The sequence below is a fragment of the Mytilus californianus genome, unplaced genomic scaffold (genome assembly GCF_021869535.1).
Source record: "Mytilus californianus isolate M0D057914Y unplaced genomic scaffold, xbMytCali1.0.p SCAF_10, whole genome shotgun sequence".
Taxonomy (NCBI): domain Eukaryota; kingdom Metazoa; phylum Mollusca; class Bivalvia; order Mytilida; family Mytilidae; genus Mytilus; species Mytilus californianus.
The window spans coordinates 3,057,393-3,076,391 of record NW_026262582.1 but is presented as its reverse complement, the minus strand read 5'-3'; the positions used below and the strand labels follow the sequence as shown (position 1 = coordinate 3,076,391).

General features: G+C 34.6%; 1 protein-coding gene across 1 annotated transcript in view; it reads left to right on the top strand.

Moving 5' to 3' along the window:
* Nucleotides 1-4,012: 4,012 nt before the first annotated feature.
* LOC127717463 (uncharacterized) overlaps nt 4,013-18,999 on the top strand; it is a 30,140-nt gene continuing 15,153 nt past the window's right edge. The window contains exons 1-2 of the mRNA XM_052223098.1: nt 4,013-4,213; nt 17,731-17,901. Coding sequence (XP_052079058.1) covers nt 4,153-4,213; nt 17,731-17,901 — 232 coding nt within the window. The 5' untranslated portion in view covers nt 4,013-4,152. The remainder of the gene's footprint in view (nt 4,214-17,730; nt 17,902-18,999) is intronic.

The following is an 18,999-nucleotide window of genomic DNA, read 5'->3' as shown; positions in this document are numbered from 1 at the left end:
AGCAAAAATAGCAGCGAAAATCAAACACGCTTTCCTAGGGACTGAATGATTATCATTATTTTACTATTTGACATTATGCACGTCTTTCAAATAAGTAAATATATTTAAATGTTCAAAAAACGTTCACAGTATATATCAACAGATGAAGCATTCACTGGAAAAAAGTCAAATCTACGGAAAGTCATCTTTTAAAAATTAGCAAATAAAATATGTTAAGAGCATCCATTTCTTAAAAAAATGAATAGTAAGCATGGACTAGTGTCAAATTGTTCTAAATATTTGAAGAAATAACACAAATCATCTCTTATTCGATTTTTAAGGATGTGAATTTAAGCATGGATGTAATTTGGGAACCATGGATCGTTTGGAGGTCGATTCAAACCCATTTTTCTATGATTCAACACGGATTCAAAATTAAATTGGTGGAACTATATAGTAAATAAGGATACAGCTACAAACTAAATACAGAATGGAAACTTTTGTCTGGATCATAAATAAACGCAGGTTAAAAAATTGTCAAAATAGATGCAATTTGGGTACCATCTCGTTATATATATGAGAAGGTAAGGTGTTCACAGATGATTACAAGGGTTCACAGAGGAGAAAAGGGGTACACAGATAAAAACAAGGGTTCAAAGAGGAGGAACGAATTCACAGGTGTTAAAGGAGGAGAAAAGGATTTAACAGGTGATCACAGAGGAGAAAACGGGTTATCAGGTGTCCACAGAGGAGAAAAGAGGTTCCATGTGTTAATAGAGGAGAACACAATACTTGAAATGGTGTTCACAGAAGAGGAAAAGTGTTCACAGAGGGGGAAAGGAGTTCACAGAGGATGAAATTTGTTCACAGAGAAGAGTCGGGTGTAACAAAACAGAACAGGGGTTCACGCAGGAGAAAATGTTTACTATAATCAGCTTGAATTTTAAAGCATTGTACAAGTATTCACAGCTAGAGTGCAAAACAATGGTTCAATTAAAACAAATAAATGTGCATGAGATATGTGACTAAGACACAAATAGTACTATGCACATTTTTTTCTGAATTATCAAATAAAGTATCGAATTTAACTCTGATCGGACCAGACTACATATTTATACATCCCGCTCATCCAATCGGAGGTCCCACGGGATGGGTTTGGTGGCGAGAGTGGAATGCCAAGGTGGCCATTCTTATAACGAGGTCTCACGGGATGGGTTTGGTGTTCGGGGGTGAAATGATAAGGTGGCCATGCTTTTAAAGAAGTGCCATTGGATTGGTTTGGTGTACGGGAGTGGAATGTCTAGGTGGCCATGCTTATATAGAGGTCCCATGGGATGGGTTTGGTGTTCGGGAGAATGTCCATGTGACCAAGTCATACTTAGATAGAGGTCACACGGATGAAATCGCTAAAATGTACTATAAACATAATTATTACAATCTCTATTACGTATATGTGTCCCCGATTGCCATTTAAAACAATTTTTTTTGTTGTTGTGTACAACTGATTTGTTTCTGCCGTTCCAATTGACATTGCAACACAAGGAATTTTTGCAATCGTATATGGTAGATTTTGATCAGTGTTGGATCTACAGTACCGATAGCCAGCAATAGGGTGTGTGTTAGTATTACAATCTGACAGATCTACAGTACCGATAGCCAGCAATAGGGTGTGTGTTAGTATTACAATCTGACGGATCTACAGTACCGATAGCCAGCAATAGGGTGTGTGTTAGTATTACAATCTGACGGATCTACAGTACCGATAGCCAGCAATAGGGTTGGTGTTAGTATTACAATCTGACAGATCTACAGTACCGATAGCCAGCAATAGGGTGTGTGTTAGTATTACAATCTGACAGATCTACAGTACCGATAGCCAGCAATAGGGTGTGTGTTAGTATTACAATCTGACGGATCTACAGTACCGATAGCCAGCAATAGGGTGTGTGTTAGTATTACAATCTGACAGATCTACAGTACCGATAGCCAGCAATAGGGTGTGTGTTAGTATTACAATCTGACAGATCTACAGTACCGATAGCCAGCAATAGGGTGTGTGTTAGTATTACAATCTGACAGATCTACAGTACCGATAGCCAGCAATAGGGTGTGTGTTAGTATTACAATCTGACAGATCTACAGTACTGATAGCCAGCAATAGGGTGTGTGTTAGTATTACAATCTGACAGATCTACAGTACCGATAGCCAGCAATAGGGTGTGTGTTAGTATTACAATCTGACAAAGGACTGACGTTTAAGGATCATTAAATGGGCGATGCCACGATTTTTTTGTAAAATTTTGAATATAAATCTAACTATGACTTGTTGAATTCTAACTTGGTATCGACATTTACGTTTAGGCGTTTTTCTTGAATATGATATTTACATGAATGTATGTATAAAGTAGTTAGTGAACTTTTTATAAAGAAGTTCGTGAACTTTTTTTAAAGAAGTTGTTAATGTGTAACAGATACATGATAAATCAACGACTAACGTTCTTACATAAGGAAAGCCTGAGTATATCTTTATATAGGGTAGACAACTCAGTTTTTAGCATAGAAATCGTTGAAAGTCGTAGGCGCAAAACTACTTTAAACAACATAATACTAGTTACTAATACTTTAACAATAATCTGAAACCTCAAAATGTAGGAGGGTCTGAATGGGATGTACAAAATAGAGAATAATGGGCAAAAAGCAGAGAATATTGGGCAAAAGGTAGAGAATAATGGGCAAAAAGTAGAAAATAAAAGGCATAAAGTAGAAAATAAAAGGCATAAAATAGAGAATAATAGGCATAAATTGAGGATAATGGGCGAAAAGGAAATAATAGGCATAAAAAAGAAAGAATAAGGAAAAAGGACCCAAAAAGATAGAATAGAGAATATTGGGGTATTATTATAAAAAGAATAGAGAATAATAGGCAAAATAGATCAAGAAAAAGAGAAAAAGTCCTAAAAGGAATAAACTAAATTTCTATGTTTAAGTCAAAATGCTTTAAGTGGGGGAACGGGATAACATTTATCAATCAATCATTTGTTATCGTTCTAATTTTTGATTCTGATTTCATTAAATTATTTTTTAAAAATCGCAATTTTTCATTTTGGCAATGCTTGCTATTAGTAATTATGTACTTTTTTTATTAAATCACATACAACTGTAATGTTTCAATCATATTTTCCCAATGTTTAGCCAAGTGGCGACCATGTTTGATGGTGGGCTGCGATTTTTAAACAAGAGGTACAATTGTATTCAAAAGTTCGTTGACACGTGATCAAACTGATCGTTTATACATTTTACAATATCATATCTAATTTCGGAAGTTGTTGTTTTAAACGAGATGGTTTTTGAGCAATTACATGAACGGACAGATGGTAGGTCGAGAGAAAAAAAGTAAAGAGCTTATTAACTTTTGTAAAAGGGTAAAGTTTATAAAATATATATAACTGGTATAGACCGAGTGTATTTAAATTGATACAGTTGTTTAACTACAAAATATAAATCAGTAGACTGTTTGGGGAAAAATTTATGTGACTCCCGTTTAAAAGTAGGGACAGTATTCTACAAAATTGGTTACATTCTCTTTCTACAAGTTAATTGCAAAATTACTATTATATCATGTGTAATCCGATGAGCTGTAAAGCTTAAGGTAACAAAGTTGTAAACTTAAAGTAACAATTTAAAGTATATAGACAACTAGGTTTATAAAGATATTGATAGTTACATCAGTAAAGTATTATAATACATCACACACATACGTCTTGAAATGATTAGTTCCGGCACGAAGTGATTTTCGATTACAGCATTATGTTATAATAATAAAGATATTAACATCTGGTGTTATTATTAACTTTACAAGTGAAACTTCTTAAAGTGTTAAAGTTTTTTCCTAACATCAAAAAGCCCTCTTTTAGCCGTGCTTATTCTCCTTGTTTAGTCAACCCTATTCTGCTAATCTTCACTTTCTATCAAGGGAGATAATATTGTCAATCGATTATCCATACGCTTGCACAATATCCTACCATAACACAAAAGGGTTGATTATTGGTCTAAACCAGAGTATTGATCGTAGTCACTAATGTGTATTCGCGTTTGTTTTCATCGATTCTATGGAAATGAATGAAGAAATATTGCAGCAGGCTATTTAGCATCATTGGACACACACTTTAAAAAATGACACTTAACTGGTTCCTTGAGAGTGTGCTCGTTGTAGCAATGCTGCTGTTTTTTAACGGTAAGCCATTCCAAATCTTCTGTTTTTTAGTTCTAATATTATATGCCATGAATCATCTTCATTAAACATTTATCAACTTAATACATTAGAATATTATGTGTATATCAATGAAACGATGTTTGATATCTTAAACTTGGAACAACATAAGATGTAATATGCAATTTTCAATATTATTTCTTGAATTGCTGTTATATATGTTTAAGTATCTTCCCATTTTTCGTAATTGTTTCGGACTTTGTAGTTTTATTTCTTGGCATTTTCTATACACACATCATGTAATTACGTCTTTATATTTCTAACAACTATTTCCGCAAACACTTTTTTACGTATTCATATCTTTACCTTGTCACTGTTTTTTGAATTTTAACGGTTTTTTAACATGTTTGAAGTTGAGCGAGAGCGAAATGAAAATAAGACTATGCTTACAAATGTACGAAGAGATTTTCTGGATTTACCTTCATCAGGAATGCTTAAACCAACATATTTGAATGCCAGGGATGTATACATATATACGTAGAAACGTAAGGAGTTGAATGACCAAAACAGAAACGGGACATAAAAAGAATAACCAAATTCGCCTAAGGTCAACTTTGACTGAGGGAGTATTAACCTTTAATTTTTATCAATTTCTTAATTTATCAACGAAGAATTTAAGAAAATTATGTTAGAAATCATGTCAGTACCAAAGCAATGACCACTGAGCTGATGATACCCTCGGGTACTAACAGTCCACTAGAAGTGGTATCGACCCAGTGCTACATGTAGTAAATGAAAATAACTCTTTATATAACTTTCGTGCAAAACTGTGGTTTTGTGGCGGTGCGTTATGTTAACATAGTGAATGTACAAATGTAATTTACTTCCGTAAAAAAAATATTGGTTTTTCTTATCAGTGAAGCGCAAATAATAAAACCAGAATTTGATATTTAATCTGAGATTTTTTTTAATATGTTTTCACATAATATTGACTAGACAATTAGTGTCAATACCTATTTAGTTTTTACTGGCTTTTATATATATATCAATGTGTGTTATGGAGCTACATTTATAGTTAATGCAGACTTTTTACCTGTTCCACTCCAAACTTTGTCTAGTTTGGGCCTCCTTTGTATAAATTTCATGCAAAAGTGTTTTTTGCGGCACGTTAAGAGTATACATATTGGGTATTTGCAAATCTGGTTTATTTCCGCGAAAAAGTTATCGGTTTTCTTATTAGTGAAGCGGAAATAATAAACCAGAATTTGATATTTAATCTGAGATTGTTTTTATATGTTTCCGCATAATATTCACTAGACAATAAGTGCAAATTCCTGTATTGTTTTTTTTTTATGTTGACCTTTAACGCTTTTCTGGCCTTTATATACATATCAATGTTTGTTATAAACTATATATATTGTTATTGATTTGCGTAAATCAAGCTGTATACTGACTTTCGTCGTCTCGTCTGTTGTTTCATTAGTCATTAGTATCTTTTTTAAACAGAATTATAATTATATACATTTGACATATAATCTGGTCTCTAAAAATGAAAATGAAAATAAAACTTTAACAATTTCGCGCAGGTATCTTCAACTTTTATTAATGAATACATGTCTGGTCTCTGAAGATGAAAATGAAAAATAACACTTTACACATGTGGCGTGTCCGAACCGATTTTCTAGATTTTCCATCATCATAAATGTTCAAGGTTAAACAATGTAAGGACAAGGATAAAACTACTAGCACTACATGAATAGTATAGGGGGAGGGTTGAGATCTCATAAACATGTTTAACCCCGCCGCATTTTTGCGCTTGTCCCAAGTCAGGAGCCTCTAGCCTTTGTTAGTCTTGTATTATTTTTAATTTTAGTTTCTTGTGTACAATTTGGAGTTTAGTATGGCGTTCATTATCACTGAACTAGTATATATATTTGTTTAGGGGCCAGCTGAAGGACGCCTCCGGGTGCGGGAATTTCTCGCTGCATTGAAGACCTGTTGTTGTCTGTTCTATGGTCGGGTTGTTGTCTCTTTGACACATTCCCCATTTCCATTCTCAATTTTATATGTACAAAAGGGACCTTATAATTGCATGTAAGGTCTACTTTGTCTAACAGAGTAGGAACCTGAATTTCTTAATAATTACTTAAACTTTTAACATGAAATTTATGAAAGGTATGTTTTAAATGATGTCAGTACCGAAGCACTGGCTTCTGAGCTGATAATACACCGCCCATTCCGGAACTAGCAGTCCACCAGTAGAGGTATCGATCAAATGTTCGAAAAAGGTCGTAGATTTACCTTCAGAGACGCTCAACCCTAAAAATATGAAAGTAAAGGATATATAACTACTCGAATACGATATGACAATATGACCAAAGAAGAGGACACACATAAATTATTGACGTAACTTGATATTAAATCGAATCGTTTTCAAGAAATTAAATCAACTTATTATTTAAACGATTGATTACATTTGTTTTGACTAATTTTTCCGGTTTCCATGATTTATTGATGAGGCGGATTAATTTATTTTGATTACGAGGAATAATAACGTACTTTTTATAGTTGTGCAGATATTTTTTCAATGCACCTTCAATTGAAAAAGTGTAAACTGTGCTAGGAATAGTCGTGATTCGACGTGAAAACAATCGATCAGTCTTTAATGGATATTAAAAAAAGTTGATTGATTGATTGGTGTTTAACACCACTTTCGGCACTATTAGCTATTATGTTGCGGTCAGTTTTTATTGGTGGAGGAAGCCGGAATGCCCGGAATTAACCACCGACCTTCGGCAGGAAAACTGGCATCCCTAGCCAATTACAAAGGAATCGATGGTACAACCTCAGTGTTGACAGGCTAGTGGTACGGTAGTTGGACTACTTTTTTCTCTTGATATGTATTTAAAAGCATGACAGGAACATTTTCTTTAAAGGCAAAACGGATATAAATTTGAAATCTCTGTCATTATAAATTGTAACTCTTATTTTTTGTTTGCCCCGTGGTTGTGGTAATGTTTCATATTTTTATTATAAAAATAATGGCAGAATAGGAGATGTGGTATGATTGCCAATGAGACAATTATCTATCAGAGTAAAAATAAGGAGATGTGGTATGATTGCCAATGAGACAACTATCCACTAGAGTTAAAATAAGGAGATGTGGTATGATTGCCAATGAGACAACTATCCTCCAGAGTAAAAGTAAAGAGATGTGGTATGATTGCCAATGAGACAACTATCCAGCAGAGTAAAAATAAGGAGATGTGGTATGATTGCCAATGAGACAACTATCCAGCAGAGTAAAAATAAGGAGATGTGGTATGATTGCCAATGAGACAACTATCTATCAGAGTAAAAATAAGGAGATATGGTATGATTGCCAATGAGACAACTATTCAACAGAGTTAAAATAAGGAGATGTGGTATGATTGCCAATGAGACAACTATCCACCAGAGTAAAAATAAGGAGATGGGGTATGATTACAATGAGATAACTATCCACTAGAGTAAAAATAAGGAGATATGGTATGATTACAATGAGACAACTATCCACCAGAGTAAAAATAAGGAGATATGGTATGATTGCCAATGAGACAACTATCCAGCAGAAATAAAATAAGGAGATGTGGTATGATTGCTAATGAGACAACTATCAACTAGAGTTAAAATAAGGAGATGTGGTATGATTGCCAATGAGACAACTATCCACCAGAGTAAAAATAAGGAGATGTGGTATGATTGCCAATGAGACAACTATCCACTAGAGTTAAAATAAGGAGATATGGTATGATTGCCAATAAGACAACTATCCACTAGAGTTAAAATAAGGAGATGTGGTATGATTGCCAATGAGACAACTATCCACTAGAGTTAAAATAAGGAGATGTGGTATGATTGCCAATGAGACAACTATCAACTAGAGTTAAAATAAGGAGATGTGGTATGATTGCCAATGAGACAACTATCCACCAGAGTAAAAATAAGGAGATGTGGTATGATTGCCAATGAGACAACTATCCACTAGAGTTGAAATAAGGAGATATGGTATGATTGCCAATGAGACAACTATCCACTAGAGTTAAAATAAGGAGATATGGTATGATTGCCAATGAGACAACTATCCACTAGAGTAAAAATAAGGAGATGTGGTATGATTGCCAATGAGACAACTATCCACTAGAGTTGAAATAAGGAGATGTGGTATGATTGCCAATGAGACAACTATCCACCAGAGTTAAAATAAGGAGATGTCCTATGATTGCCAATGAGACAACTATCCACTAGAGTTAAAATAAGGAGATGTGGTATGATTGCCAATGAGACAACTAACCACTAGAGTTTAAATAAGGAGATGTGGTATGATTGCCAATGAGACAACTATCCACTAGAGTTGAAATAAGGAGATACGGTATGATTGCCAATGAGACAACTATCCACCAGAGTTAAAACAAGGAGATGTGGTATGATTGCCAATGAGACAACTATTCACCAGGGTTAAAATAAGGAGATGTGGTATGATTGCCAATGAGACAACTATCCACCAGAGTAAAAATAAGGAGATATGGTATGATTGCCAATGAGACAACTATCCACTAGAGTAAAAATAAGGAGATGTGGTATGATTGCCAATGAGACAACTATCCACTAGAGTTGAAATAAGGAGATGTGGTATGATTGTCAATGAGACAACTATCCACCAGAGTTAAAATAAGGAGATGTGATATGATTGCCAATGAGACAACTATCCACTAGAGTTAAAATAAGGAGATATGGTATGATTGCCAATAAGACAACTATCCACTAGAGTTAAAATAAGGAGATGTGGTATGATTGCCAATGAGACAACTATCCACTAGAGTTAAAATAAGGAGATGTGGTATGATTGCCAATGAGACAACTATCAACTAGAGTTAAAATAAGGAGATGTGGTATGATTGCCAATGAGACAACTATCCACCAGAGTAAAAATAAGGAGATGTGGTATGATTGCCAATGAGACAACTATCCACTAGAGTTGAAATAAGGAGATATGGTATGATTGCCAATGAGACAACTATCCACTAGAGTTAAAATAAGGAGATATGGTATGATTGCCAATGAGACAACTATCCACTAGAGTAAAAATAAGGAGATGTGGTATGATTGCCAATGAGACAACTATCCACTAGAGTTGAAATAAGGAGATGTGGTATGATTGCCAATGAGACAACTATCCACCAGAGTTAAAATAAGGAGATGTCCTATGATTGCCAATGAGACAACTATCCACTAGAGTTAAAATAAGGAGATGTGGTATGATTGCCAATGAGACAACTAACCACTAGAGTTTAAATAAGGAGATGTGGTATGATTGCCAATGAAACAACTATCCACTAGTGTTGAAATAAGGAGATACGGTATGATTGCCAATGAGACAACTATCCACCAGAGTTAAAACAAGGAGATGTGGTATGATTGCCAATGAGACAACTATTCACCAGGGTTAAAATAAGGAGATGTGGTATGATTGCCAATGAGACAACTATCCACCAGAGTAAAAATAAGGAGATATGGTATGATTGCCAATGAGACAACTATCCACTAGAGTAAAAATAAGGAGATGTGGTATGATTGCCAATGAGGCAACTATCCACTAGAGTTGAAATAAGGAGATGTGGTATGATTGCCAATGAGACAACTATCCACCAGAGTAAAAATAAGGAGATGTGGTATGATTGCCAATGAGACAACTATCCACTAGAGACCAAATGACATGAGTGTTAACAACTATAGATAATCGTATTGCCCAATCTAATGCATGTAGTCTATATTTTTTTGGTATTACCCACAGGCACTTGTCTCTAAAAAAAAAAGACTGATAGTATAATTCCTATGTTCTTTAGGTTTGTCACGTACCTGTATGAGGGTGTGGATGGGGGGGGGGGGGGGGTCTACAGAACAAGAGAATAATGGACAAAACATATAAAGAAAAGAGAAAATTGACCCAAAAAAAAAAGAATAGAGAATAATGAGGTGCTAAAATATATAGAATAGGAGAATAAAGGGCAAAAAGTATAAAGAACAGAGAAAAATGGCATAAAAAAATTAAAGAATGGAGAAATGAAGGACCCCCATCCAGACCATCCTGCATGAATTTTATCGTTGTAATTAATACACCAAAATTCTTTTTTTCAATTTAAAAATCTATAAAAACAAGTACAGGGAAACCAACTCTAAAATAACGGTATTATAGAAAAACAAAAACAAAATAAATACACAATGCCATATAAAACTTCGGCTCGTAAAGTCGGCATAACGTTTCTCTAGGTAATATTACATGTCTTCCTGTCGACTATTAACTTTAAACTAACACATCTTTGATCAGAGTGTGACTAGTTCAAAGCAGGGTTCATATCTGTATATTAAAATTAGCATGGTCTTGTCCTGATATGCATGTAATATTTGCCACTGGGCGTTACACACCAATCTACTAATCCATCAGAAGTTCTTATCGATTGACTAGAGTATGCTATTCTATTTGTGATATAGTACAACTCTTTAAAAGGAAACTCGACCCAATCTTTTTCTAGTACAGTCATTGTCCTTTGTGAATCAACATATAATATTTTTGTGTATGTATTTCTATTTGCAATTTTATTTAGAGAGTGATTGATTGATAGTTTTTTTTGTTTTTTTTTTTTTGGCTTAACGTCCGGTGACAAATATTTTATGCATGTTAAGGACGAGAGAATATACTTTTAAATTTTGAATAAGTAGTTTTGGTACCCAGAGGAGGGCGGGAAATGTAGAATATTACTGGAGTATTAAAGAGTGAATACAAGCAGAAATTTAGCCCAGTAACAGGTAACATACTCCATTCCAAAAGCCTCTCCAAATACGAGGCATTGTTTGTAAAGTTCAGATCCGACCAGAAGTGGCTGTGTACATGTATTTATACATCATACACAGCGCCTCAACATAGATCTTACTGCAGGACGGAAGATGTACATCTAATGTAACATGACTGTATAAACATCTGTCAACTTTAGCGGTTATATTTTAAAGGTGCATTGTTCTAAGGTATTATATGAACATATTAATATTTAGAAAAATAGACTAAATTGTGCATTCGAATAAAGTAAAATAATATTCGAAATCTTAATGACAAGATAAAACAGCTAGCAAAAAGATCACAGATGATTTATGAAGGTGGATTAGGTTAACGGAATAGGAAAAACATGGAACATGGGTCAACAATAAAGAATAGAAAATGGCCCAAGAAAATAAAGAATGGAGAATAATGGGGTGCTCAAATATAAAGAATATAATCATTTACCATGCATATAGCGTATACAGACTGTATAAATACAATCATATAAAACATTGAATTTTACTCTTCAAACACAAACAAACACACACACACACACATACAAGTCAAGAACACATTTTCAATAATTATTCATGTTTCTGACATTTCTGACATAAAAGTAATTACAGATTGAAGAGATTATCTAGGTCGACCATTTGATAAACGAATCCTTAATCAATACATTTTGTTTACACCAGGGCAGATGTGTTAAGCAGGTTCACGGTTTGCAGATTTTGAGAATAATAAGTACATTTTAAGGTTAATTTTGTTCAGTGTTCGCAAAGTACTGTGCAAATAATGCCAGTACAATTTCTTGTATCACGACACAATTAAATACATTTTAATTATAAATTGATATTTGAATTTTAAATAGTAATATGATTTTGTGTGCAAAACCTTAGTTGCATTTAACTTTTGTCTCATATCAATTTAATGTTCATACTGCTTTAAATATTAGTTCCATACGAAATAGAAACAATGAAGCAAAACCCATACCGCATAGCAAGCTATAAAAGGGCCCGACATAAAAAGTCAATATGTAATAAATAATTGCTTTGTTTTTTGTTTGTTTTTTTTTTGGGGGGGGGGTAGTTTTGGTAAGTTTGACGTAATATTTTATAATCCAGTGGCTGTTTAGGAGCAACTATTTTGATTTTAAAGGTTTATAAGGAAAATGTCTGAGTAAATTATTGCGTACACTTATTTGTTTGCTATGGTCCGAATGCCCTGCAGTAAATAAGTGTTTTATTATACAGAAAGTACGGAGAAATGTTTGCTTCCAGTAAATAAATTTTAAAACTATTAATCGGTAAATAGTACTTTTCAGACAATTTCGTAAAAATAATAAATTTAATCGTCTATAATTTTATCAAAAAATTCATCTAGCTACATTACATGAGACTTGTCTATGAGCTTAACGTAGGGAAGAAATATGGAGGGGAAATTCACCTAGATACATTCCATTAGACCTGTCTATAAGCTTAACATAGGGAAGAAATATGGAGGGGAAATTCACCTAGCTACATTTCATGAGTCCAGTTTATGAGCTTAACCTAGGGAAAGCATATGGAGGTGAAATTCACCTAGCTACATTACATGAGCCCTGTCTATGAGCTTAACCAAGGGAAAAAATATGGAGGGGAAATTCACCTAGCTACATTCCATTAGACCTGCCTATGTGCTTAACCTACGGAAGATATATGGAGGGGAAATTCACCTAGCTACATTCCATTAGACCTGACTATGAGCTTAACCTAGGGAAGAAATATGGAGGAGAAATTCACATAGCTACATTACATGAGCCCTGTCTATAAGCTTAACCTAGGGAAAGCATAGGGAGGGGAAATTCACCTAGCTACATTCCATGAGACTTGTCTATGAGCTTAACCTAGGGAAAGCATAGGGAGGGGAAATTCACCTAGCTACATTCCATGAGCCCTGTCTATGAGCTTAACCTACGGAAAGCATATGGAGAGGAAATTCACCTAGCTACATTCCATGAGCCCTGTCTGTGAGCTTAACCTAGGGAAAGCATAGGGAGGGGAAATTCACCTAGATACATTCCATGAGCCCTGTCTATGAGCTTAACCTAGGGAAGAAATATGGAGGGGAAATTCACCTAGCTACATTACATGAGCCCTGTCTATGAGCTTAACATAGGGAAATCATATGGAGAGGAAATTCACCTAGCTACATTCCATGAGCCCTGTCTGAGCTTAACATAGGGAAAGCATAGGGAGGGGAAATTCACCTAGCTACATTCCTCAGACCCGTCTATGAGCTTAACCTAGGGAAGAACTATGGAGGGGAAATTCACCTAGCTACATTCCATGAGCCCTGTCTATGAGCTTAACCTATGGAAAGCATATGGAGGAGAAATTCACTTAGCTACATTTCATGAGCCCTGTTTATGAGCTTAACATAGGGAAAGCATATGGAGGGGGAATTTACCTAGCTACATTCCATGAGACCTGTCTATGAGCTTAACCTAGGGAAGAAATATGGAGGGGAAATTCACCTAGCTACATTTCATGAGTCCAGTCTATGAGCTTAACCTAGGGAAGAAATATGGAGGGGAAATTCATCTAGCTACATTCCATGAGCCCTGTCTATGAGATTAACCTAGGGAAGGCATATGGAGGGGAAATTCACCTAGCTACATTCCTGAAACCCGTCTATGAGCTTAACCTAGGGATCCGGAAGAACTATGGAGGGGAAATTCACCTAGCTACATTCCATTAAACCTGTCTATGAGATTAACATAGGAAAGGAATATGGAGGGGAAATTCACCTAGCTACATTCCTGAGACCCGTCTATGAGCTTAACCCTCGGAAGAAATATGGAGGGGAGTTTCACCTAGCTACATTCCATGAGACACGCCTATGAGCTTAACCTAGGGAAAGCATATGGAGGGGAAATTCATCTTGCTACATTCCATGAGACCCGTCTATGAGCTTTTGTAGGGAAAGCATATGGAGGGAAAATTTACCTAGCTACATTCCATGAGACCCGTCTATGAATTTAACCAAATTATGGATGTGAGATTTATATGGAGACGAATTCCTATATAACATTACATGTAAGAAATTCAATAAAAAAATCGATATACTATATATATGTATATAAATCTAGCCATTGATAGTGAATCAAAAATCGCAACATTTGCGTTGTATGGCATAATATTTAAGATTATGAAATGTCGAAATTTACGGCTTTGTATGCTATTACATATTCCATTTTCTTTCTAAACCTTTAGCATATTAAACATGATAAAAACCTTCTTTCATAATAACATTTATACAATGTAATTGTGACATGAATTCAATAGTACATACAAATAAATGTAATTGACAAGGTTTGCAATGTTCTTTAATGGATTCTTGTCTATGGTCTGAAAAAAAGACTTTTTCCTTTTAAAGTAATGTGTTTAGAATTTCTGCTTTCATATTACACTGATCAATCAATACCTGCGTTCCGATAAAAAAAAAAATTTGGAGGAATCATTTTCTTATCCAAGTATTAACTATTACAGCATATCATTGTGTATAAAGCTGTTATGTCTCTATACAAAACATATCAGTTGTAGCATTTGATGGGAAATTCACATGTTTCAATGCAGTTGGTGAATGAATTTATCAATAGTATGGTTCGGCAGATGTCCTTATTAATTGCATTTCCATATTGACGAAATAAATTGTTCATTCATTGAATTACTATAGAATATTATATATGCCTGCCAGAGGATATATCATGCTCATATTGTTAGTATATATCGACGGAAAATGTACTATTGGGATTTGTGTAGTCAATAAAACTTAATTTTTATTAGGGAATAGAACGTGATGTGGATATATAGGGAACAACATTCCCGAGGTGAACTAGAAAAGTCACAGCTCTTTTATGAAGGTCTTGTTGGTGGTCCTTCATTTCTGTATTCTTTGATTTTTAGGCCATTTTCTCAGTCTATTCTTTATAATTTTTTGTTTGACCTTTATTTCTTTTTTTTTATTCTATCATTTTAGCTAACCTAGCCCGAGGGACAAGTGAGTTTTTCCTATCACTAACCGTTAGTCGTCTGTCGTCTTCGTCCGTCGTCCGTTAACTTTTACAAAGATCATCTCCTCTGAAACTAATGAGCCAAATTTAACAAAACTAGGCCACAATCATCACTGGGGTATCTAGTTTTGAATATGTGTCCGCTGACCCCGGCTGCCTACCAAGATGGCCGAAACGGCTAAAAGTAGAACATAGGGGTCAAATGTAAGTTTTGTCTATTATTTTGAAAACCGCTATAAATAGAGAAAATCTGACAAGGGCAGAAATGTTCAGAAAGTTGAGCTCTACCTATTGTCTATTTACGTCAAACTGTCATACGACTTTTTATAGGAGTTATTTCCTTAAAATGACGAATTTTACCACTTTTTTTTTCCATTTTTGCCTATTTTTTGAAAACTATAATAGATAGAGTTAGGGGGTAACTCTAAAATTATCATAGCAACGAGGTGATTTTGCTGGCAGCATCCAGTTGTTATAATTGTCAATTTGTCCCAAGCAGAAACAAACTATCAGATGATATTTGAATCTCTGAACGAATCTAACAAAGAGTAAATATTGTGAAATACGAATGAAATAACAATTTACAAAGGGGTTGATATACAAAATATCAAATATAAAAATAAAAGCACAGTTCGTTGAATGTGAGATAAAGTGTGACATTTAAAACAGTTTAATTTTCATAAAAACACGGAGGACAGGTTACAACACCATATGAAATAATTAAATATGATTTTTGTCGAGCCTGCGACTTTTGTCGCAGAAAGCTCGACATAGGGATAGTGATCCTGCGGCTGCGGCGGCTGCGTCTGCGGCGGCTGCGGCTGCGGCTGCGGCGTTAGCTTACTTCTTTAAAGCTATATATTTTCCAAGGTGGAAGATGCTTCATACTTTGTATATAGATACCTTATGTTATAAAATTTCCGTCTGTCATATGTCCATTGTCCTTAACCCCATTTTCATGGTTCAGTAACTACTTGAAAAAAAAGTTAAGATTTTTTGTAATGTTAATTTCTCTCTTATTATGAGTAATATGATACCTATATTTAATATGTGCGTACCTTGCTAGGTCGTCATGCCCGTCAGACAGTTTTCACTTGACCTCGACCTTATATCATGGATCAGTGAACACGGTTAAGTTTTCGTGGTCAAGTCCATATATCAGATACTATAAGCAAAAGGTCTTTTATATTTGGTGTATGGAATGATTGTAAGGTGTACATGTCCAACTGGCAGGTGTCATCTGACCTTGACCTCATTTTCATGGTTCAGTGGTTAAAGTTAAGTTTTTGTGCTTTGTTTTTTTTGTCTAATACTATATGCGAAAGGTCAAATATATTTGGTGTATGGAAATATTTTATTATGTACATGTCAGTCTGGTAGGATTTATTTAACCTTGACCTCATTTTCAATGTTTAGTTTTTGTGTTTTGGTCTGTTTTTCTTAAATTATAAGCAATAGGTCAACTATATTTGTTGTATGGAATGACTGTAAGGTGTATATGTCTGTCTGGTAGGTATTATCTGACCTTGACCTCATTTTCATGGTTCATTGGTCAATGTTAACTTTTCGTGGTTAAGTTTGTTTCTTTTGTTTCTTAGATACTATAAGCAATAGGTCAACTATATTTAATGCATAGATTGATTGTAAGGTATACATGTCTGTCTGGCATGGTTCATCTGACCTTGACCTTACTTTCATGGTTCTTTTTAGTTTTCCTGTTTAAGTCTGTTTCTTAGAAACTATAAACAATAGGTCAACTATATTTGGTGTATAGAATGATTTTTAGGTGTACATGTATTTACGGTTTGGTTTATCTGACCTTGACCTCATTTTCTTGGATAGTGTTAAGTTTATGTGATACTTTTAGTAAAGCTTTATACCTAGGACTATCAACATAAAATCAATGGTCAGTAAAGAAGGCGAGACATTTCAGCGTGTGCACTCTTGTTTTAAATATATAGTCAAACTGGGTTAGCCGCAAAAATTGTGTTCGACACGACGTTTTTCCAAGTATGTTCCTCTTTTCGTAATGACCTGGCGGTTTTGTTCGAGATCCGCTTATGATGTGAACTGTTGACTTAAGCTAATTGACGTTTAAATTATATACACCACATCCTGTTTTACTCATATGAGATACACAATTGTTGATAATTGGGTGTACACATACAATGTGTTTTGCATATCAATTGCGTTGATATTCAGTGTCGACCAAAGAACTTTCAGACCACAGTGTATATATAAAAAAGAAGATGTTGTATGATTGCCAATGAGACAACTCTCCACAAGAGACCAAATGACACAGAAATTAACAACTATAGGTCAACGTACGGCCTTCAACAATGAGCAAAGCCCATACCGCACAGTCAGCTATAATTGACTATTTTGCCATAACATTCAACATACAAAATATGTAAAATAGTTATTCAACAATAATGCTTATTTTATATTATGTTTTGTATACTGTTGATTGTCTTTTGGTCTTTTTTCTTGTTAATTTTTGCCATGGCGTTGACAGTTATTTTTGACATATGAGTTTGAATATCACTTTGGTATCTTTCGCCTCTCTTTTATTTCATTAGCATCAGTTTATAGTACATTCTGTTAATGTTAATGCATACTTTATTTCTTTTATAGATGTGATCAAAGCTTCATTTTACGAGCCTCTTACAAACAACGATTACTCAGTATGGAAAATCATTAACAGTCGTTATAAAAGGGCGGAGAAAATCAAAACTGACGTCAATGTTACCTCATCAGAAAAACAGACGGATTATAATGTTAGTTCGTCAAAAGTTAAAATACCAGGTAAACAGATTTATCATCTTTAACCCTGCCACATTCTGTATGTGCTTGTCCCAAGTAACGAGCCTGTAATTCTGTGGTTGTCGTTGCCAAAACAGTATTATTGTTAAATGAACCAGTTGCCTTATTATTAGTGCAGAAAGGTCACTTGTGATGTTTGTTGAAAACTTTTGTCACCGCTGCTGTATACCACGCTGTGAAAGATTTCATTCGGCTGATGTTCATTATCTCCGTGTTACGGAACCAAGATGTGGTATGAAAACTCTCTACCAGAGACCAAATGTAGAAGTAAGCAACTATAGGTCACCGTACGGCCTTCAACAATGAGCAAAAATCATACCGCATAACAATCAATAAAAGGCCCCGCAATGACAAATGTAAAATATTCAAACGAGAAAAACTAACATTATAGGATCAGGCTGAATCTAAAGAAAATACGTCTGTACAGTTCAATACTTTATTCAAAACTTATCCATAACATAGTTATAATAATCCTTAACTACTAGACTAAGTATTCATTTCCCTGTAATGATTTTTTTTTGTCCTAGAAGATGAAAGGAAATGATAGTTTTATATTTGTTATGTGTTTCTGTTGATCCCTTCGACAGATCATCAGTGACACACACATAACAATAACGCGACTGGTCACCATTTCAACAAACTCACCACGCGGATCATAATCGCTTCAATCATTTTGTTTTATCCTCCATTAAGAATCTATTCTTCTTTCAGTTAACATTTAAGCTACAAAGAAGAAAGACAAATTACTTTTCCTGTATATAATTAGAGAAAAATGTCATTCTGTCGCTTAAAAGCTTACATATTAAGATCGGGTTGTCGTGTCTGCATTATAAGGCTATCACGTTTTTTATATGTCAAGGGAGGATAATTTTATTCGATCGATTTACATCTCGATTCCCTCTGGCGATTCATTAAAATACAGATGCATATGGTAACAATTTGGAAAAAAATGGAGATCTGGTACGTGAACTGGTAATGTCACGATTTTTTTTTACACTTCCTTCTTCAATGGATATCCCGATCCGAAACCGCGGAGGGATCTCAAGCCCGGGGAGCAATGAATGAAAAGTTTGTAACGTT